Source organism: Tachypleus tridentatus, chromosome 13, assembly GCF_004210375.1.
Source record: "Tachypleus tridentatus isolate NWPU-2018 chromosome 13, ASM421037v1, whole genome shotgun sequence".
NCBI lineage: Eukaryota > Metazoa > Arthropoda > Merostomata > Xiphosura > Limulidae > Tachypleus > Tachypleus tridentatus.
The window spans coordinates 107777657-107802569 of record NC_134837.1 but is presented as its reverse complement, the minus strand read 5'-3'; the positions used below and the strand labels follow the sequence as shown (position 1 = coordinate 107802569).

General features: G+C 34.6%; 1 protein-coding gene across 1 annotated transcript in view; it reads right to left on the bottom strand.

The window, feature by feature from the left end:
- LOC143239108 (protein Wnt-16-like) overlaps positions 1-24621 on the bottom strand; it is a 71671-nt gene extending 47050 nt beyond the window's left edge. Inside the window, exon 1 of the mRNA XM_076479939.1 lies at positions 24186-24621. Within this exon, the coding sequence (XP_076336054.1) occupies positions 24186-24262 (77 nt within the window). The 5' untranslated portion in view covers positions 24263-24621. The remainder of the gene's footprint in view (positions 1-24185) is intronic.
- Positions 24622-24913: the final 292 nt, after the last annotated feature.

Genomic DNA, 24913 nt, shown 5'->3' with positions numbered 1-24913 from the left:
ACAGGTACTGCATGTATGATGAAGATAGTCCTAAGCACATCTCCCCGATGAATTTATACATTAGATCATTAAGATAAAATATCAAATAATTAAAAAATAAAAAATAAAATAAATAAATAAAAGTTATATACATATATATATAATAGTAATAATTAATTAATAAAATAATAACAGGCCACCTATGAGCTAGGCATTACTGGAAGAACTGATGGTGCAAAATACATGGACATTGCCCTGATAGGGGCCCGAGTAAAAGTGGGTTACTCTGGCAATCATGCAGCAATTATTAACATACTAAGCAGTTCACACCAACAAGGAAAAGGAAGGAGGAAGAGGTCAAGTGCACATATACTCAAACAACGAGAGAGAGAGAGAGAGGCTGTCAGAGCATGACTGTTTACGACATATAATTAGCACTGTATTATAATATAGTAATTAGTGCTAATTAGTAATAGGGTAAAAAAAGGTCGTTTCTTTAGGTTTCAGTTTTCTTTCCTTTGACGAGTAGACGCTACAGTTTTGAGTCATACTAGATACACGTCTTTAACTGAGCTTGAAAGACAAGCTCTAACTTTTTATTTATTTACAGGATAAATCTTGATAGCATCCCGTCACTAATTACGTATATTAACATTTACGCGAGAGTGCGCTATTAACGGTTCAACTGATGCTTCTCAAACTGAAAATTTGTTTGTTTTTAATGAAATTAAGCACAAAGATACACATTGGACTATCTGTGCTCTGCCCACCACGGGTATCAAAACCCGGATAAGTAAGTTGTAAGTCTGCAGACATACCAAGCTGAAAGTAGGATCATTCAATCGCGAGTTGTTTTCATTTATTGGAAATTCACAAGCCACAAACTTCGTAAGAATCAGCAATATCACAATTTTAAGAACGAATGTTTAGGTAAATAATTAAGTGTACAAGGTTCTTGATACCTCAGAACATCAACAGCTCCAAGTTTCTGTTTTCTAATGTAAATTCTAATAGATTTAAAATGGCTAACTTTCATGTTTAAAACTAATTTTTTTGTGTAATGCCTTAAATGAAAAACATCACAGTTTACAACTTAATCCAGTTAACACCCAAACAATTGTTCAAGTATGTGTCTGTCGTATCTCGTTCAGCATGATGCACCCTGTTATTAGGCGATAGACCTCGTCACATTATATATAAATATATAAATAGAGTGTGGTTAGTGTATTATTTAACTCAGGAGTTCCCAACCGGTGGGTCGCGACCCCCAGGGAGTCGCGAAGCCTTGGCAGGGGAGTCGCGTAGCCTTGTTAGAAGTAGCTTGGGATAACATTAATTTTATTTCATCAATTACATTATCATGCTTTTACATTTTTTGTTTTGTTTTGGTGCAAAGTAAAACGTGTGCTACGTTAGTTCAATGTCATTAGGTAATATTATGGGTGTATGTATGAGTGCCTGTGTGAATGTGTATGTGTCTGCAACTGTATGTAGGTGTGTACTAGTGAGTAGTGAGTATGCGAGTGCACGCGCATGTACGTATGCTTGTGTGTCTGTTTAGCTGTGATTAAGTGTGTGTGCTCCCAATACATACCCCATCATTACTCTACCTGCACCCCCCCCACAAGTAGTCAGTGTAAGATCTACAGTTGCCAAAGCGTTCATTATTCAACATTTTTATTTTATTTTAACAAGGAGATAAGTAAGCAGTAGAGGTGAGTTGTGTCCATGGCTAAACGGCGCAGATACTCAGAATGCTACCTCAACATTGGCTTCACCACTGTGCTCGCCAACGACGGCATCGAGAAACCATAATGTGTTTTGAAACATCCAGAACACGCAAAGAAGGGTTTGGATTTCTTCAAACGGCATGAACGGTGTCTTAAAAGCCAAAGAATCGATAGAAGTGGGTCGTTTCAGCAGCAGAGTGCAGCCGTAGTGGAATCTTCATATGAGATTGCATTCGAAATTGCTAAACAAAAAAAAGCCTCAAACGATTGGAGAAACACTTCTTAAACCCTGCATGATGAAAGCAGTAAATCTTATTCTTGGAGAAGCCAGTGCAAAGAAGATGCAGCAAGTATCCCTGTCAAATAATACTATACAGAGGCGCATTTCTAAAATGTCTATGGATGTGAAGGAACAGGTTTTGACTGAAATCAAGGGTTCCCCTTTGTTCTCCTTTCAACTCGACGAGTCAACAGATGTAAGTTCATGTTCTCAGTTGTTTGTCTTCGTGAGATACATTAATTCAGGTGACATCAAAGACGAATTCTTATTCTGCAGTGCACTTGAAACCACAAAAAAAGCTGATGATGTCATGGAAAAAGTTTCAACTTTTTTTTTTCAAGACGAAGATCTTCAATGGGAAAACGTGTGTGGGGTTTGTACGGATGGGGCACCGGCTATGCTAGGATCGAAATCAGGATTCCAGTCGAGAGTGAAGAAGCTAGCACCTCAAGCAAAGGGCATCCACTGCATGATTCACCGATATGCTCTCGCCAGTAAGACTCTCCCTGCCTCTCTGCAGGAAGTGCTTGAATCTGTAATCAAAATTGTAAATTATGTGAAGACTCAAGCACTCAACACTCGCCTATTCAAAGAACTATGTAAAGACATGAATGCTGACCACGAAGTCCTTCTCTTCTACACAGCAGTACGTTGGTTGTCGAAAGGAAACGTTATTAATCGTGTCTTTGAAATGAAAAATGAAATAAAGCTATTCCTGAAGACTCAAGAAAGGAAAGATCTTGTAGCTCACTTCGAAGATGAAGCATGGAATAAAAGGGTTGCGTACCTAGCCGACATTTTTGACCAGCTGAACAAGCTCAATTTGAAGCTTCAAGGAAGGGAAACACATGTTCTCCTTTTTCAAGATAGTCTTCGGGCCTTTGTTTTCAAACTGCAGAACTGGCGTCGGAAAACTAATCTTGGAAACATCGCTATGTTTGAAAAACTTTGTGAAGTGACGGATGAGTCTCAGATCCAACTGGATCAGTTCCTCAAGGATGAGATTACCGAACATTTTCAGTCTCTAGAAAAGGAAGTCGAGCGTTACTTCCCTGAGCTATCACAGGAACAGGAGGCCCTGGTAAGGAACCCATTTTGTACTGAACTTGATGTATGCAGCATCCCAGATGATATTCAAGATGAATTTCTGGATCTAAGGAACGACTCTTCAGTTCGTGATCTCTTCAAGGTGAAATCCGTGACTCAGTTCTGGTGCGCTATGTATCAGTCATACTCCAAAGTCAGCATGATAGCTTTACGTGTCCTTGTTCCATTTGCTTCTACCTACTTGTGTGAGGCAGAATTTTCCACTCTTATCAATATAAAAACAAAGAATAGGAACAGATTGGATGTTGGAGATGACATGAGACTGGCTCTAACAAACGCTCGGCCACGAATTTCAAAGCTTGCTGCTGAAATGCAACATCAGGCATCTCACTAGCTGGGTTGGATAGCTGTTCAAACCTATGTTAATATTATTTTAAGAAATATATGTTCTTTTTGTGAATTCAGGTTGGACCAATGTGATTTAATTTGCTAATAAATAATTACAGAATTTTAAAATATTTTTTTAGATGTTTCTTTCCCTCTCCTTCACAGAAAATAAAAGAAAAATTAAGCTGCTGATAGTAAGCCCTAAGTAGGGGGTCACATGGGTTTCAAACTTTTAGGTAAGGGGTCGCGAATGCCAAAAGGTTGGGAACCCCTGATTTAACTCATGTATTATTATAATTACTAATGTAGTCTCCACCCCACCCACCCCCACCGCCAGTTATTTTGACCCTGCATGGCCAAATAGTTAGGGCGCTTGATTTGCAATCTGGGGGTTGCGGGTTCGAATCCCTGTCCCATCAAATATACTTGCCCTTTCAGCTGTGCAGAACTTATAATGTGACGGCCAATCCCACTATTATTTGATAAAAAGAGTAGCCCAGATAACTCTCGTGTAGCTTTGCGTAAAATTCAAAACAAACTCTCTCCGATAACGCTGTGGTCACTAGACCTGTTAGGATTAAAAATGATTATCCCATAGCTCATCACTTCTTCTGAATAATAAGTAAGATTAATTTAAACAAAATAAACAATTCGGTGTTAATTAAAATAATAAACTAACTGTGATGTGTAATCAATTAATTAAAAAACTGCAAAATTACAGTTTACCAATTTCACCTAGCGCATACAAAACAGTTGGTAGTTCAAGTAATAGATGGTATAAAACAAACATACGACAGCCTGATAAGGCCTCATCAGTTCTGGATAAAGCAGATATCTTGGTTGACATATTATTACATCTTTTTTTTTATTTTACTTCAATGTTATTATAAGTTATAAATGAGTGTTACAACTTTATATTCTAAGAAAACAAAAACAGGATGTAACTGAATACACCGAACATGACTTTTGATATATTTCAATGATCAAAGTCATGGTTTTCTTAATAACAGGATTGTAGTACTTTTCTCATAGCTCTAAACAGACAGCGATAAAAAAAACACCCAAAAAACTCGTGTACATTTCACTTTGACTACAACAAAACCCACGAAGATACGTTGTGTAAATGCAATAATCGATTAATAATTTTTTTACTTGAACGTCATATTCGTAAGCAGTAATTGGTAGCGCTCTCTCGACCAAGCGTGACGTCATTAGACTGGAAGGTAAACGCTACGCCGTTGTTCTTACAGTTGACTGAGTTTCAATTTTCAGTTGGCGGTACTTGTTATGTTGGGTAGCGACTAATAGATAAGGCTTAGCTAAGCAGCGACATAGTTGGTCTAATGTTGAAACTACCGGAGCGGAGCCGGCAGAACTCTATCAGGTTTCGAAAGGTTCATGAGCCCTTGAAACCCAGCTGTGAGAAGCCGAAAGAGCCACAGGGCGCTAGCGGGACCACCCGCCGACTTATGTATCTGTCTTTAGAGCTTCCTTACCGGTAGAATAGAACGTAATGATTAACGTTGTTAATATTTCTATGTGAAAGAAATGACACCTGGATTTTACAATAAACCTTCATTATTCTACTATTGGAACACGTAACAATAGAATAGAAGAAATAATTTAGATAGATAGAAAATTACTCAATTATTCAACTAGATGAATAATAGATAACTCTTCCTATACAGAGAATATGAAAGGGAACTTCTAACTTCATAAAAAAAAACAAAAAACTTTGAAACCTCGAATGACAATAATCTCAAAAATTTTGTTTCATCTCCACTCAGTTTCCTTTTATATTTCATGCACGCAAAAATTCTTATGATGTTTTTTTTAATTGCTATACGCTTTATAGGATGGCCAGCGTGCACGTGACTAATCGGCTTGGGAGTAAAGTCTTTTCTTGGTTGTTTATTGGTAGGTGTTCATAAACATCGGGGTGTTGATTGGAATCTGTTGGCTGTTTGGCTAAGATTTTGTAGTTATTATAATCACGACAAACAAACACTGATTAAGATATTATACACGTAACCATTACATAGGCTTCAGAACAAGGGGGCCCAGCCCCATATTCAACACAGAAAGGAAATAATTGCGCTAATCCTTTGTAGTTATACTCAAGATAGAAAAACGTGATTAAGATATTATACACGTAAATACTACATGTGCGTCAGAACAATAAGTGCAGTATTTTCACGCAAAACAGAGGCACAAAGGCTTATGTATGCTAACTATTATTTGTTTTAAATGGACGGACTAGATGGAAGGTAGGTACTTAACCTCACTCGCAATCAGAGTTGGACTACTGTAATCTAATAGTGAGGTTTGGCCGCTATTCTTATGACGCATTCATAATGCTAAAGTGCGAAGTGCAATGTTACGGCAACAGGACCTAATCAGGGTCTTACGAATCCATACTTGGACACACTAACCACTATGTCACAGATCCCCGAAATAATTATAAAAATGCAACGTTGTTTAGGCGACATAGCTAAGCGATAATGCATGTTGATTCACCCCTCCCCTCTTTAGTGACTCAGCGCTAAGTCTGAAGGCTTATAGCCTTAAAATTTTGGTTTCATTGTTCGTGGTAAGCACAGCACTGATAGCTCATTGTATCGCTTTGTGATTACAAACAACAAACAAAGGGCATTGGTTTAGAAATAATTAAATGATATATTTGACCTGAAATCAGTGCCATGTTTTAACTGTTTTTAACCAACTGAATGTGAGGTAGTTAACCTTTATATAACCTTAAAAATAATTAGAAACAAATTCACAGGTTTTGTAGTTATATGTTCTTGTTAGAGATTTACATTCATTGCTTTGAGAGCTTTACAGCAAGAGGATCGTGAATTTTATATTAGCATGGCAAAATCGAAAGATTGTAAGAACTTTCGGTGAATTATGTAATAATCTAACTTTTCTGTAACATTTAGACAACGATTACGTACCTATTATTAAAAGCAAATCACAAGTTAATAATTATTAACTAAGAACAAAGACTTTGTTTACTGGAGCAGTTAATTTAAGGAAACTGTTGTATTTTATGTCGAACTTAAAAGACAAAAACCCACAATCGATTTTCACATATAGAAAGTTAATACCAAGAGAGAGAATCCATAACTGATTTTATTTGAGAAAGGTAATACAAAGAGGTAATCTACAACCGATTTTGATAAAGTTAATACCAGTGCCATAACATAAAATGTTTGGTGTTAGAGCATAAGTAAAAACAAACAAATAAAAAACAAAATATAACTTAGGAATCCGTAACTGATTTTGTTTGTCACTAGTGTTGTTAGTTAAAATGTTGTTCACTAAATATAATGAGTCAAAATATCACCCAGTAACGTAGTCAATAATATAGTTAGTCACAATGTCAATCATTAGTATCATTAGTTATAATGTCACCCAGTAACGTAGTCAATAATATAGTTAGTCACAATGTCAATCATTAGTATGATTAGTCAAAATGTCACCCAGTAACGTAGTCAGTAATACAGTTAGTCATAATGTCAATCATTAGTATAATTAGTCAAAATGTTACCCAGTAACGTAGTCAGTAATATAGTTAGTCACAGTGTTAATTATTAGCACATTTAGTTAGTAGTAGTAGTAGCTACAAAAGCTAGTCTTTCATGTGTACAAAACTGTTTCATGTACAAACTAAAACAGAGAGAATTGTTGCAAACAAACATAATCGTACATATAATACTCTCTAAACTGAGACTAGCAAGTAAAAAATTTAGCGCGTAAAAATTATTTAAGCGATTAACGAACAGCAGATGTCAGGTTAATCCTTCGTCCTAGAACCAACACAGAATTATTCAGCGCATTACACCTATGTTTTGGAACTAGAAGAAATATCGTTTGGCGGCTAACAGCAACCGCAACAACACACAAAATTTAGCAGCTGACTGACAAAAATGTCTTGGGACTGATAAGCAAACTTGGTTTAATGCTTTGGGAATTAGTAAGCGCAAATGTTTTGGTCATTAGACGTTAAAGGTTATCTAGGGACTAGGAAGCGAAACACACATACTCACTAGGAAACAAAAATCGACTTGTGTCTAGCAAACAAAAATCGCTCAGGAACTAACCTAGGTACTGCAAACAAACATTGTCTGGAAATCGACTGCAGGAAAAATTGTTTTAGCGATTAATAAACAACAAATGTCTGGTAGACTTCAATCAACAATCGTCTAGGGACTAGAGAACAAAGTTATTTTGAGTATTATTAAGCAAGATCATTCAGGGTCTAAACTCACTGCATAAGAAAGTTCTTATGGGGACTTACTACCAAGCAAGAATCTTTTATGACGTAACAAGCAAAATATTTCTAGAGTGTAACATGAAAAATTATTCTGAAAGCAAGTAAGCGTAATCTAATTTTGGACTGACAAGTATAGTCGGATCTAACAGGCATTTTTTTCTTCTGCAAACTTAGTAGCAAAATTTCAGGAACTAGAAGGAAACATTTTTTTGTAGAATAGTAAAACAATTCTTCTCAGAACTATCAGAGCAAAGTGTTAGAGTTCTAGCAAATATAATTCTTCTATAGAGTGAAAACCAAAAATTATTTATGTAGTATCAACCAAGAATGATCTGCTGACTTGAGAAAAGACGAATCATCGGACAGCCAGCAACCAGAAATGATCTGTTGACTGTAGCAAAGACGAATCATTGAACAGCTAACAACATCGCGTAGTGGCTTAGTGAAATGTGCGTCACGGGCTGGACAAAAATGCCGTGTTTTGTTTAGTGTTTTGTAATGATCTCGTGATAACAAAAAAGTTATGAGGACAAACATATTCGCCAAAATTGTTTATTACAAAATGGCCGTGAAGTGGTAAAACAATTTAATTTTTCAATATTTTGTTCTTTATCCTTTTTCCTGATTTCTTTATTATTGATTAATTAATAATTATGCCCCCGTTAGAACAGCGTTATGTCTAAGGATTCACAACGCTAAAATGAGGGGTTCGATTTCCCTCGCTGAGCTCAGCTGATAGCCTCATGTGGTTTTGTTATGAGAAAACACAAACACACCTTGCAAATTAATTCGACAATTACTTCAAATTTACATTGTTTGTTGTTTCATCAAATATTAAGTACAATTCAGTTCTATTAACAGAGAATTCTGTAGCTTTCTAAAGATGGATGATCTCTGGGCCAGAACAATCACTTTCGTCAGAAATGTAACGATTTAGCCATTTCCTGTTGCTTAGCCACCGTACTGCAACCAAGAATAATATTTTGACTGTAGAAAAGAAAAGTCATCGAATGACTAGTAACCTAAAATTATTTCTTGACTATAGCAAATAAAAATCCCCTGATGAGTAGCAAGCAAAGTCGTCGGGGATTGGCAAACAAGCTTTTTCATGAGAGATCGACATGACCTCGACATGACCAGGTAGTTAGGGTGAAGACTCACAATCTGAGGGACACGGGTTCGAATCTCCATCACACCAAACATGCTCGCCCTTTCAGCAGTGGGGACGTCATAATGTGCAATAAATCCATTATTCGTTGGTTAAAGACTAGGCCAAGAGTTGGTGACGGGCGGTGATGACTAGCTGCCTTCCCTCTAGACTTACGCTGCTAAATTATGGACGGCTAGAGTATATAGTTCTCGTGTAGCTTTGTGGAAGATTTAAAACTAAAATCAAAACCTTTCTAGGGACCAGCAAGCAGAATAATTCTGAGAAATACAAAGCAAAATTATTTTATTAACTAAAATGTAAATTATTTTTCGAATCTGCATTGAGTGTTCTAAAGATGTAACACGGTGTAAAAGGTTTACAAAGCTAAATTTTCATTTTTTTGCGTTGGCATCGGTAAAACGACTAAATCAGCTTTTGTAAATAACCTTTGAAGTTAAAGTTCTGTAGTCTTTCTTACAGAAAGAAAGAAGAAAGTAGCTGATCATATAGGAAAAAATGTTATGACTAAATAAAATAAAGTATATTTTCTTAATGCCACTTTCTTAGAACTACATGGTTTTTCTTTAAAAAGCGAACGTATTAACTTTACTTCTCAAAAAGTATCCTTGAAAACCTTCGGGATGGACCTGATTAACTTTATTTTTAGATGCTTTTCCCAAATGAAACTCCAACATTTTTTAAATTAAATTCTAGAAGTTATTAACAGACAATTCTTTCCTTCCTCGACAAAAATTAACTTCATTTCCAGATACTTCTGACTTTTCATTGAAAACTTTTCAAAATAAATCTGATTAACTTGATTCATCGAACTTTTCAAAATATAACTAATTAATCTTACTAAGTTTATTATTTTAATTGTATTATAGTTTCCTTCACAGTTTACATGTGTTAATCTTATTGTTTGCTCCTTTTTAAGTTTTCTTAGCTTCATATTCTCCGATATCATTCAGACTTCAATTTGTTTGTACTTATATATCAATAAACCTTGTTTTAAGTCTTCACTTCTGAAGGACTAATGTAACAGATTTATTATTATACATTTATTTTAATACCTACATGTGTTTGAGTGTAGTTTTTGATACATGTGTGTTGCTGGATTTGTATTGCGAAAGTCCGCCTGTTCTCTAAATTTATAGAAGATACTCGAGAGCAAAAATCAACAATACGTGGTTTACGAAAATACTAAATGTTTTCGAACATTGATGAACGTTCGAGAATCTCGCTTGACAGGTATAAAAGCTAGCAGAAAGACAGTAATATTATTATTATTGATTTTCAGCTACAGTCAGTGTACTGTAAACCTCAAAAGCTATAATTGTGATTAACATTTATTAATCGGAAAACTACAGAAGTTGACTAGGTACGTTTATAGATTTCGAATACTATAAACGTTCAAATTCAGTGAATTAACTTCGGTATTTTCTTGGTAAAAGGGAGTTTATAAACCGCGTGAGGCCAACCGAAGATATAGCTAGCTAGTATTCCCATCAAGTAAAGCATATTTGTCTATCAACATTAAAGTAATTTGCGGCTTTTGGTCGTGGGTTCGAATCTCCGTCACACCAAACATGCTCGCTCTTTCAGCCGTGGGGGCATTATAATGTTTCGGTCAATCCCACTATTCGTTGGTAAAATAGTAGCCAATAATTGACAATGGGTGGTGATGACTAGCTGTCTTCCCTCTTGTCGTACACTGTTTAGTTAGGGGCAGCTAGTGAAGATAGCCATCGAGTAGTTTTGCGCGAAATTAAAAAAAACAAACAAACAAAGCCTCTTGAGCCTGGACCGACGATAAAATATTAAGTTTCAGACCAGAGAGAAAACTGAATATTATTTGTAAGTTTGTAAAAGTCTTGTATATAATTTTTTTTATATAATTAAAATATATTGCTGATACGAAAGAAAATTTTGTTTATCAAACATGTTGGTAAATATCATAAATTTGATACATATCGAAATTCATATAACTTCTTAATTAAAATTTCCGGCTGTTCAAAATCGTGATAAGTAACGTACGTAACACAATAAATCGGGGACTCGTTCCAGATAAATTATAATACCTAACACCAAACACATTTCATGTTCTTCATAACGCCACCTGTTTTTGTCTTCAACAGTGGATTTTGTTTTTCCCTTAAAAATCAATAATTAAAGTGAAACTTTTCCCTAGATACTTCTACATAACGTCCCCGAAAAAAACTCGTTAACATGGAAAATTCTATCACAAAAGCTGTAGATATTTTGCTGGTTATAACCTGCGAGGATTCAAGGTTCGCGATTCGTTGTTTCAAAATCACGTTCAACAGTTTGGGGTCGTTATAAAATTGACAGTTAAATTCCATGTTTGATCAGAAGAGTAACCCATTTGTTCAAGGTCACCTTTGTTGATTTTTTGTCTTCCCTCTGATCTATCACTTCAAAACTAGGGATAGCTATGTAGAGATAGTCACTGGGTAGTTCTGTACAAATTTCTGAAACAAAGTTGTGATTTAAGTATTTTTATATTTACATGTTTCTCTAAAACTACAATCTTGAAACTATTTAACAAATTTGTAATAATCGTTGGTTAGTTTCTACAGTATATATTTTCCAGAAACCACTGCTGTTTCGTCGGTACTGATTACCTATAACTTCATCAGCATTTGACTAAACTTTGAGAATCATTAGCTAATTGACAGAAGTCCTTTGTTGTACAGTTCATAAGAGGCATTCTGATTGCGATAATTTTATGAAAATTCTGAAAATATTCACAAATATACAAAACTTACGAAAATAAAAGGCATAATTCCAGCAAATATAATTCCAGGGTAATGTTGATCTGTAAATATCTGGCTTTATGGGCATTCTTTAGGTTTTATTTAACACAGAATCTTTAGACATGGTCTGAAATTTGGATTTTAATTTTTCTTACAGTTTAAGAACTAAAAGGAATTTATTTTCACAAATTAGCGATATAGGCACAGTTTCTTTTCAACATTGGTGTATGTTCAAGAGAATATTTGTTAGTATTTTGAAGGAACGTAAATTTATCTTGTGTGTTTAATGACAAGAACTATTTGATTAAAGACGGAATGTTCTCCTCAGTAAACATGATTTATTTTGTTATTTTGAAATATCGAATGTAATTTCACTATATTTATTGCACGTCCCCACGGCGGTTTATGTGTAATCTTGCGAGCTCATAACGCTAAAATTGTGGGTTCGATACTTAAGGTGGCTACAATACAGTCAGGCTATCACGCAGTTTTAACAAGAAACAACATGCTATAAATAACACTATGTAACACAAGTTTCGTTCCTGAATAGTATGTGTTATTTCTTAATTGCTTATGTTGTAAACGTACAGAAAATGGCCATTATTCCCTTCAAACTTTGCTTTTGTGACCTGGATAATGAAATTTAGAAATTATCGTATTTTCTTTGTGAAAACGGGCAAATTTGCACATTTTCATTTACATAAGGTTTGCATAAAACAACATATGAATCAAAATTTATATGTATTTATACTAAAGTTACACAAAAATGTTTAGAAGTGAATAGTGTTTCGAGATTTGCGACAGTAATGTAAATCACTTTCACGTATCAGCCCCCAAATATAGTCTCCCATCATGTTTTTGTTATACGCTCCAAGGTCACAAAAGCAAAGTTTTAAGAAAAAAATGGGTTTTTCCATTTACTTTAGGCATAAGCAATTGGGAAATAACACTTTCTGCCCAGGAACAAGAAAACGTAAAAATTTTGTTACGTAGTGTAATAGATCTTATGAGCTGATCTTCAGTGAGATATGAGTTGTTTCTGAAACTGATATTTTAGTGAGAAGACAAACAATCTGCCTCAGTAAAGGTACAACAAAAATGTTAATCTAGAATTCTGGTACAATATCTCCCTAAACAATATGTTTGTGGTTCTTTATAGCCGTCAGGGTGTTTCAGAATTATGTTCCCCTCTAGGAGACGCTCAATCAAAAGCCACAAAAACATTTTGCGACTAACGATGACGGGACAGATTTTGCACTCTATTGGAAATATGCAAAAATCTTTTAGTGTTTGCCAGATTCTTGAGATAACCATCAAGGACCTGCTTCCCGGCAAAAGATTCGTTTACATGGGCTTCAAAAGCCACATTCCCGGGTTTCAGCTGCTTGAAGCCGAGGCTATTTTATGTTAACAAAACCAGCCTATCTGTTTTCAAGAGTGGAACGGACTCTAGAGTTGATCCTCGTGACTGGAAATGTGTGTGGACAGTTGGTGATGACGGACGAAGACTGACACAAAGGCCTTATTATTGTTACGAGCCCGCCTGTGAAGACGAGATAGCGACTGGCATGTTTAGCGATGAAAGCTAAGCTACTGATATTCTGACTCACGAATTCTGTACAAAATCTATCAGTTAATCCTCTTCAGTTATTTGTATTTAGCTCTTCATCTACCGAACAAATGAAAACTAAAGAAATGTGTGTTCTTGTTTTGTGACCGACGTTCATATATCATAAATATTCCAAAACTCTGAAAGTTCCCATATTAAGGTTGTAGAATCTAGATGTTTCAGCTTTTAAACGTTCAATGACTCCTGAAAAACCAACTCAAGATTTTTACTACCATTACATATTATTTCAAGTTATTGATTTTAGAACGTTCTTAGAGTCCCCCAGTGGCACAGCGGTGTATCTGCGGACTTATGACGCTAAATTGCGGGTTTCGATACCCGTGTTGGACAGAGTACATCGTTTTGCTTTGTACTTAACTTCAAAACAAAGAAACAAAGGGTTGTGAGTAGCCAATATGAATATTTTGGGTGTTTATGTGAGTGTGTGCATAACTCGCGTGATGGGTGATGGTAAGTCAAAGCATATAGATGTTGTCTGATGATAACTAGATTCCCATAGATCATAACTTGAATGATTTCCTGGTTTTAGGTAACAATAGTCAAAGGTGAAACATGCCTGTAAATTAAACAAAATGTTAGAATAAATAAAGTGCTTCAACAAGAATGTTAAGCTAAGCAGAAAAACAAACCTAGTTGCAGTAGTGTGAGAATAAATTAAAAATCATGACAAATCTATTTAATAAAGTAAGTACTGAGCATCACACCAGACACTAGAATGCACATGTGAACATCACGTGGCTTAGGTTCCTATTTCGGTATGTTTAACTTGCACAAAACCGATTTCATTTCACAAATGACAAAGAGGTGAAAGAATCAGCATAATATTATGCACATTCTAGTTTTATATTACCCGTTTTTGAAATTTTTTTCTCAGACATGAAAGTGTTTAGGGTTTTATACACTTGAATGAACAGAGATTAAGACAATCTGAATGAAAATAGTACTAAAATAAAGAACTGTAAAAAGTTTAGGGATTAAACGAGGACAGAGAACGAGGTTTTTCAGGGTGTTACAGAGTTTCGTTCCACTATCTTCAGCTCTTCTTTGATCATTTGCTTACCATAAAGGGTGATTGTTACACCCTATTGACTTTTATCAGAAACCATATCGACATACTTTGATAAAGGTTTCTCTAACTGATATCAGTGACGTAGTTTGTAGGGCTTTTTTCAGTAAAACATACAACAAATAGTTCAAATATTCAACTTTTGATATATATTTTTTAAAACTTCTAAGTTTCACTGATTTCTACGGATACAAAATGTCTGGTTGCGAAAGTTAAAACAAAATATTTGGCTCTGCTACAAATCAAAATAATCGTATGTTTAATATATATTGTTTTCTTTGAGTATAAACTTATTTAACACGTTCAAAGCTTTAAAATATTAAAAGTAAAACAAATTATGTATCGTTTTTAGCGACTGAAGTTAATTTGTTTATCAAATTCAGACTTATTCTCTTACTAAAGAACGCATAAGTCGATTTATAACCAATAAGGACCAAGTTAAAAATCACATTCTTAGAATATGTTAAACAACACCGGCTATTTTAAGAGTAGTTTTTGTAAAGGTTTATAAAGTATTTGTTATTTACATCAATTTATTACTCTATATTTTACCACAATAGAAGTATTTGGATGTTGTAGGACAGAAATGAAATATACATATAGTGAAATTTAACATATCCTTTTGGTTTCGAGTTTTCGACAGACATTGCTAACAACACCCGTAGAATGGACAAATATTGCACTCGAAGGTTGATTTTCCACATTATAATAAATGACCGCTTAAGAAAGCAACGTGATAAATGTGAGTGTAGCATTCTATGTTGTAATCAAATTATCCAAAATCAACGTTGTAGAGGAATTCGTGGTCCAAACAAAAATGAATTTAAAATAAAAGCAACGTTTCATACAAAGCCAAGAAAGTGCTATAGAAGCAGTTTTCCTATTCAAACATTACAAGGAAATTTTGAAACGAATCACACTTAAAAAGAACGAGGTTCCAGACCATTTGCTACTCTTGGAACTGTTTCCCCTATTGTTGATCATGCTCAAACTGATAACCGTTGTTACACTAATATTGCAGTTTTCTAATCCATTGTAAAAAAGCTTCTGGGGAGGATGTAGACATCAATCGTACACTAAATATCTCTATATTATCTTAATTTATTTATTTTACTGTTTCCTTTAGGTGTATTTTTGGCCCGGCATGACCAAGCGTGTTACGGCGTGCGACTCGTAATCTGAGGGTCGCGGGTTCGCATCCCCGTCGCACCAACTATGCTCGCCCTTTAAGTCGTGGTGGCGTTATAATGTGACGGTCAATCCCACTATTCGTTGGTAAAAAGAGTAGCCCAAGAGTTGGCGGTTGGTGGTGATGACTAGCTGCCTTCCCTCTAGTCTTACACTGGTAAATTAGGGACGGCTAGCGCAGATAGCCCTCGAGGAGCTTTGCGCGAAATTCTAAAAAACCAACCAAACAAACAATCTCTGTATATATGGTACTCAGCTCCCCTCAAAAATAGTTTGCGCAGAACTAAGATATTAAAGTGTATTAGAACTGTATCGGAGACCTGAGAGGAAATATGACTAAATTGATTGCTATAATCCCATTTTCACTGGGAATCTATCAAATGAAAATAGCCATTGATTTTGTGATGCAGCTGAAATATTCTGAGCCTTTGTCCACTTCAAATCCTTGCTTATTATTTTATGAAAAATACCAGAAGCTATACAAAGCTTCTTCCTCAAAAGTATTTTATGGTTAGTGGATTATTTTTTATAAATATAGTCTTCACAGTGTGGATATTCAGGGATAATGTGTTAAAACTCCCTTTGTTGTTGTATATGAATTTGCATATTTACTGTTTTTACTTCCTCTTCCTGAGGCTGAAAGTTTATAATAATAAAACAGAACAAAAACCGATAACTGATGGTCTTGAGTGTTTGCACGTTTGGTATATGTGCCATATAAGCGTGGCTGAACTTCAAATATAAAGTACTGTTCACCGTTGCCTTACTTATCAGAAGTATATTTTCGGATTCACTTGTCGTTGTTTGTAATTAAGCACACAGCTACACTAAGGGTATCGAAACCAGCTTTTTAGCGGTAAGTCCAGAAACATATCGCTGTGTCACTGGTGGGCTTCTCTCGTCTACTTCATAACATCAAATTAAACAAATATCCTACGACCCAAAAATCCGGGTTTGATTCCTCGCGGTGGACATGGTAGACGTGATTTAGCATTAAAAATAATTCGATATTGTTTTATGGCAATAAAGAGAGAAGGTAAGAATCAGTGTTCGTTATTAACGTTTTATTAACAAGTAGAAGACAGAATACAAAATGAACTAATATTATCATTGTGTAGTGTTGGACAAATATTGTTGAACTGCAAAGGGTTTTCTGTATTCCTGGTGACAAGGTAATTTTAACACGACATAACTGAATAATATTTAAATCTTAAAATAAAAACAAATTCAAATTGCAAGTAGACTAAATGAGGTAATTTTTACTTCGGAAACAGGGTTAATTCGTAGCATACGTGATCTAGTGTAACATATGCCGAACTTGCTTATCATCCTAACGTGTTTTAATCTAAAGTTAAAGTATTCTAGTTTTTTTAAACACTTGATAACTGGTTAATACTATCACCATTTCATTTTCCTAATTTATTAGTACCAGCAGATGTACGCGTGCAATGTACGACAACAAGCTTATAAAAGTTTTTTTTTCTTCTTTTCAGGAAAATGCCAGTGGCAACACAAAGGTTCAAATTACATCTCATCAGTACTGTTCCTGGGACAGAGGTAAATCTTTGGATTTACAATGCAAAAATCGGAAGTTCGAGTCCCATCGTTAGACACAGAAAATAGCCCAATATCGCTTTGCCAGAAGTAAGCACACACAACCGTCAGTACCCTTAGTGATCACCCCTACTGACTGAGCTATATTTAGGCATCATTGGAGCAATAAAATCTATACATTAAAAAAATAACTTCTTGCGAGATTCCGAGATAATTCCTAGTTGATTAAATTATATTTTACAGGTCCAACTGTAAAAGCCTAGAAGGAATTACACTACAAGTAAACTTCTTTCTAATTATAGGTGGATTCTAGTCAAGCGATGTTGTTCACGTGCTACTTGTAATACATGGATTTCTCTCAAACTCTCGCAATAACGATTATAATATTTTGGGCATATTGTCTTTGCTTGTGTATAAAAACTGTTATAATAAGTAACGTGGTAGATTACATATGAAAAACGAATTTTTAACAGTCAAAAGAGATATTTGGAATAATTTGTATTCATTTTATAAAAACCCGTAAAAATACGTTGTCATATAAATGTGCTAAATTACTGATTTAACCACGTTAAAAGCCTTGCTAATGAATCAGTGGGCGAACTACTATGGTATTAAACTTGACAATGTGTCAGTGAATGAGTTACTATGTTATTGAAGGAGATACTGTATTAGTCAACGAGTTATTATACTAATGAATGAGATACTGGGTTCGTGGATTAATAACTATAATATTGAATGAGGTAATGTATTTGTGGACGTGTTACTACGCTACTGAATGCAATAATTTGTTACTACCGTGTTTCTACGATAATAAGACCTACCCATAAAATAAGACCTAGTGTGATTTTTGGGGATAGTTTTAATATAAGCCCTACCCTTAAAATAAGCCCTAGTTAAGAGTGGCAGGAAGAGGAAAGAAATAAAAAAATAATTTATTAATTAGTTTAATAGTTAGTTAATTAGTTTGTTTAAGTATTAATCAGTTAGTTTAATAGTTTAATAATAGTTTATTTTAAATGGTTAGTTTAATAGTTTTACTTTGTAACTTCATTTTTTTAATATATCAAAATAAGACATCCCCCGAAAATAAGCCCTAGTGTCATATTTTGGAGTGAAAATTAATATAAGCCCTGTCTTATTTTCGGAGAAACACGGTAGTTACTGAAAGAGGTGCCATGTTATTAAACGAGTTACTATTTTATTAAATGATGTACTGCACTACTAGACGAGTTACTATTTTATTAAATGATGTATTGCTGCACTATTTTATTAAATGATGTACTAGACGAGTTACTATTTTATTAAAATAGGAACTGCGTTACTAGAAAAGTTACTATTTTATTGAATGAGGTACCGCATTACTAGAAGAGTTAGCATTTCATTAAATGAGATACTGCGTTACTAGACGAGTTACTATTTTATTGAATGAAGCACTGCGTTACTAGATGAGTTACTATTTTATTGAATAAGGTACCTTGTTACTAGTCGAGTTACTTTTTATTGAACGAGAAACTGCGTTACTAGAAGAGTTAGCATTTTATTGAATGAGATACCGCGTTACTAGACGAGTTACTATTTTATAGAATGAGGCACTGCGTTACTAGATGAGTTACTATTTTATTTAAAGAGGAACTGCATTACTAAAAGAGTTACTATTTTGTTGAATGATGTATCGCGTTACTAGACGAGTTAGTATTTTACTGAATGAGGCGCTGCGTTACTAGAAGTGTTACTGTTTTATTGAATGAGGTAGCGCGTTACTAAACGAGTTGCTATTTTACTGGATGATGCACTCTGTTATAGCATAAGATGATACGCTTTTGTGGAAGATGTTTTTCCTGGGACAAGATAACGTGCTTTATTACAGGACGAGTTAAATATGTAACTGAATGAAGTGGTATGTCACGGTTAGGTACTATGTCACTCCGTTAACTACTATGTCATTGGATGAGTGGTGGATAAACGTTCTGTGTTATTAGATTCGTTAATATATTACTGAATAAAGAATTGTGTTAGTGAAAGATATGCTATATGGAGAATGTGCTATGCCACATGATAAGGTGATTTGTTATGGATAAAATGTTATATCACAGGTTTGGTGGGAAGTCGCTAGGTGAGTTTGGTGAGGTTTTGTGATATTAGATGAAGGGCTATATTAGTAAATTAGACACTATCTTATGAGATGATATGCATGTTACAGGAAGAGGTACCATACCAGTCAATAAAGTCATTTGTTTCTATTGTTTCTAGGCCCGGCATGGCCAAGCGCGTTAAGGCGTTCGAGTCGTAATCCGAAGGTCGCGGGTTTGAATTCCGGCCGCACCAAAGATTCTCGCCCTTTCAGCCGTGGGTTCGTTATAAAGTTACGGTCAATCCCTCTAGTCGTTGGTAAAAGAGTAGCCCAAGAGTTGGCGGTGGGTGGTGATGACTAGCTGCCTTCCCTCTAGGGACGGCTAGCGCAGATAGCCCACGAGTAGCTTTGCGCGAAATTTAAAACAAACAAACAAACTTCTTTGTTTCTAAGTGAGGTGTTGTATTATTGAAAGGAATGCTGTTTAATTGAAAGAGGTACTTTTAGTATTAGATAAGACGCCACGTTACTGTGTGAGAAGATATAGTAATATAGGCGACGTGCTATAATGCTGAGTAAAGATACCATTACGGGGTGAGGTACTGTTATATGGAGTGAATGAATATCTATGTTACTGGAAGAGGTGCTATGGGTTAACTGCTACGTTACTAGATGTGTTTTTATGTTAGTCTGGATATCTATTCACATTAAACTCCGCTAAAGGTCTAAGTATAATTATCTTAATAAAAAACAATATCCAAAGTAGTCCTCTCATGGTTCTGGAAGCAGAAGACAGTAATAAAACAGAGAAGTAATACGCTACTCTCTTAATCATACACTTAAAAAATATTATTGTAGAAAAGTTTCAGACAATCTAGTGTTCTTTATTTATTAGTTACAAGACAAACTGGGCACTGTCTAGTAGTTATGATGCCTGACTTGGAATCTGAAGGTACTTGGTTCAAGACCCGTTAGCCCAAAACCAAGTTCCGAGATTTGGGGCCTTTGGTTCGTTATAAGAGAGGTAGCCAAATCCACACTAGTCAATTAGAATAGCTCAAGAGTTAGCGATGGGTACTGTTGACTAATCACCTTTCTTTTAGCCAAGCAGTTTAAAATTAGAATAGTCCAAGAGTTAGCGATGGGCACTATTGACTAATCACCTTTCCTTTAGCCTAGCAGTTTAAAATTAGAATAGTCCAAGAGTTAGCGATGGATACTGTTGACTAATCACTTTTTGTTTGGTCTACAAGTTTAAAATTAACGGCGGCTGGTACAAATAAGCATTATACCGCTTTGCGCGAACATCCAAAATAAAAGAATGAAATACGTGTAATAATTTCTTGAATTAATTTTAATCGCGTTTTTCGATAAACATAACTTTTAAGCTACTTAGCTTCATCAAATTGTAGCCTGTAAGTGAACTTCGTTAGATAATTATGCTTCATTACCATAGGGTGTTTAAATTAGCAGAATTCCGATATGCAAAGGATATAACTTCACGTAAAAGGCTCTTTTATACATTTCATATTCAGTAATAGGTTACAATAATACCTTTGTTATAAAGCATCATATTTAAACGTTGAAGGGTTTCTGATACTGGAGGATACATCATTAACCTAGTAAGTATTTATGTACTCTTGAATGATTTTCACAAAGCGTAGTTTTACTACGAACAGCTTGGCACTAATAAGATCATTACGAAGCGCGTCATGGAGAGTCTATTAAAATTTAAACAACAAAAGACCATCTTCTGTGCTAACAATCAAAGTATTTTCAGGGCTATTAAAATTGGGGTCTTTATTAGTTTAACAGCTTACTTAGCATAACTTTTTCCAGCTCTTAGCTGATATAGCAAGTTTTAAGATAAAAAGGAGTTATTGTATTCAGAATGATTAAGGACTTTTCATCTAGAGTGCAATTTGTTTTATTCATTACTTACAGCTATGGGTAACAATGAAAACATAGTAAGTTAAACTAGGATATAAGAATGATAAAGGAAATGACAGCTAGACAAAATCAACTTAAATGAGTTCAATAACTTATAAATATCGTATAATTATCTTTTAAAATAATTTAGAAACTACTGCAATTACTGTTGAGACAGTAGCCTTAGTTGAAAGGTAAATTTTCTTACCCAGCTACATGACTATAGAAACAATGCTTTCCTTCAGTAAGATCCCCTCTAGAAAAATTCACCTTTGGTAAACGTACCAACCCGTATTTGGATTACTGTAATTGTTATCTTTATCCATAGTTGTGTATATAAAGATTAATTTACGGAACTCGCCTTACAGTTAGGTTTTCTTCGTACGATTATTGGAGCAGGCAATTCTCAGTTTCTCTTTGAACAATAGAGTAGAAAATATTGATTATTTGTAAAATATTATATATATTATATTATATTATATTATATTATATTATATTATATTATATTATATTATATTATATTATATTATATTATATTATATTATATTATATTATATAGTAATTAATCATCTTGTTGCTATTATTGCTGTTTGGTTAGTAGGTTTGAGAACTTTAAAGGACTGCAAATGCCTATTGAATGATGTAAAACGTCACATTAAACTGGCAGTTACAGTCTATAAAGTTTTCAACACTTCTATTTCTGCTCTGTGCCATCATATTGCAAAGGAATCTGAAACCAAGTATAAACGTTTGGTTATATCGTAAAAAACGTAACTCCTTTTTAAATAAAATTACCTATATATATCTAACAATATTTTTAGCACTGATACAACAAGTTCTATTTTTATCATAATCGGCTGATACTAATGGTGGATAGCTTTTTGACTACTTATTAGTACAATAGCTGGCTTATAATATAACCTATGAAAGTTAATAATGTGGAATATCATTCTCGGCACATTGGAGACAAAACGAGCCATTAATAATACATTAATAAATTTTGCCATCAGATTCACCATTCTAGGTGTAATTTCAACAATTAGTCAATGAATAAATACTGAAGCAGGCTGAAATCACTTAGATGCTGGCTATAAGAACTATCAGCATGGCTCCACAAAAAAAAAGCATATTTCAACTCGACAGATTATTGGTTATGTAATTGCCTCAAGGCTCGTTCTTACTGGTAGATTTCAACCTTGTAGATTACTGGTTTTGGAGTTACCTGAAGACTCATTCTAACTATAGATTGCTGCACGTGGAGTTTCAAGCTCGTATTTATTGGCAGATTAAAATCTGGTATATTATTGGTTATGAAGCCATCTTAAGGCTTGTTTCTATAGGCAGGCCTCAACTCAGCAGATTACTGGATATAGTCACCTCAAGACCCATGTTTAGCAGCAACTGTAAATTCGACAAATTACTGAATATAGAGACGCGTAAAGGTTCACGTTTACCAGCAAATTATTAGTGATGGAGTCACCTCAAGGCTAGTGTTTACTTAACTGTTACACGCAGGTTGAAGAAAAGAATTTGACAAAAGTTAGTGGTTTTCCTCTGGACATGATGTGATGGGATGTTTTCAGTATTTTTTCTCGAATGGATAATGTAGTTGGCAGTGAAAAAGGACACATTAATTTCTTTTCAACAGATCACCTCGTATTTCATGTGCTAATAATCCAGTTCCAACTTACATCTTCATATGTTATACTGTTTCTTAGATATAACACCATAATGAGTTTAGAGGACTTTATGAATACCTGAATAAAGTGTTGTGTTAGTGGAAGATGTGCTATATAGAGAATGTGTTATACCGATTCATAAGATTATTTATTATGGGTAAAATGTTATGTCACGTGTTTGGTGGGAAGTTGCTAGGTGAACTGTTTCTTGGTGACTAAGGACAGTATGTTTTTACAAGTAATTGATACATCTTTTCAGAAGTTCATTGAATAACTGCAGAACAACTTTAGTTATTTTACAGTTATATGCTACATAATTTATAATGCGCTTTAAGGAAATTTATAATTTACAAGCAGCGTTTACTTATTGAACATACAACACTGTTTAGAAATTCCTTTAATGTGAGCAAACAAATTTTCTAGAAGTATTTTTAACTTCTGTAATTGATAGAGCATTGTGTTGATAAAAATACAACTAATATTTTCTTTTAATGCACAAATATAATATTTTGAACAAACGTTTAACCACTGTACTGTTAGATCACTATATTGATCAATAAAGCAAATATGTTTTAATACACAACTTCTATTAATATGTTTAACTAGTGTCACAAATAGATCACCATGTTGATGAACAAGACAGATTTTCTTTTGATGTACAAAAACATTATATTTGACAACAGGCCTTTATTAATGTTAATGTATAGCTTTAAGTTTCTACAACTGATACACCAGTAGGAATGACCACCAATCGACGATATTATTTTAATCTACTAAAACACCAATTTTAACAATATTTTTATCTACTGTAACTGTTACATTGCTACACTAACCAACAATACAACAATTACTCTTAAGTCACTAAAGCACCAGTTTTAACAATATTTTTATCTACTGTAACTGTTAGATCACTATACAAACTAACAAGACAACAATCACTTTTAATCTACTAAAACACTATTTTTATCTACTGTAATTGTTAGATCATTATACTAACCAAAAAGACAACATTTACTTTTAATCTACTAAAACACTATTTTAAACAATATTTTTATCTACTGTAATTGTTAGATCATTATACTAACCAACAAGACAACAATTACTTTTAATTCACTAAAACACCAATTTTAACAATATTTTATCCACTGTAACCGTTAGATCAGTATACTAGTCAACAAAAAACGATTCTCTTTTCCTCTATTAAATCAGAACTTCTGATAATCAGAAAGTGCTTCTTTGCTCTCTGATACTTCCGCAATATTGCTTGTACAATCAAATAAATGTTCTAAAACAACAAAGTGATAAGATATTATAAGTTCGCTTAATCTGGGAAAACAAATTTTCTAACAATACAACATCGACTGTCAAAGCTTCGCAGAGGAAGATAACTCGTCGTCTTATTATTAAATTACCAGAAGAATACTGAATTTTTTTCTACTTACATCCAGTTAGCCAGGACAACGTTGACCCTAAACAGCACGATTAGGGCGAAATGAGCGGTCCACTTTCTTCGGCCCATTTCAGGCTCTGAACAGCTGAAAGCAGGACCACTTGTTCCTATGTGTTGTTCTGAAGTGGACTGATACCAAAACTCGAGGGAGAAGAGCAGTCAGAATTCGTTTATGGCAGTCCAATAAACCCACGGCTTGCTAACTTGTTTGCATTCCGTCTTCAGCCCATAGCAGACACGATGCTGTTTCTGGTTGTTTGAGCAGCTAAGCACGGGCTTGAGGAAACTGATAACCAGAATCTGTGGTCGATTACCTTGTTCTAGTCACCGCTAGTTACTAAAAGCGATCCCTACTGTGTGACAACGAGGCCAGCGCGTGCAGTAGCGACAGATGCTTAACTACTGAACCTTATGTCTGAAGTAGATAGTAGTCTTGGAACAAAGGTAGTGTAGCTCGCGAGTTACATGTGTCGAGATAACGAACTCAAGTTGCCTACCAGCGTCTCTGATTGGTTAGTAAACTGACCCTTGCCGACAGGTGATGATCATTATATTGTCAGAGTTTCTGGGATTGGTTGATACCTGAATGCTTAGAATCCTCAAAACACAAAATATTTTAAGGCAAACGCAGAAAATCATACTTTTAGGCAGACGCAGAAAGCAAGCATATTTTAAGGCAGACAAAAAAATAAACAGACATTTTTTAAATCAGATGCAGTA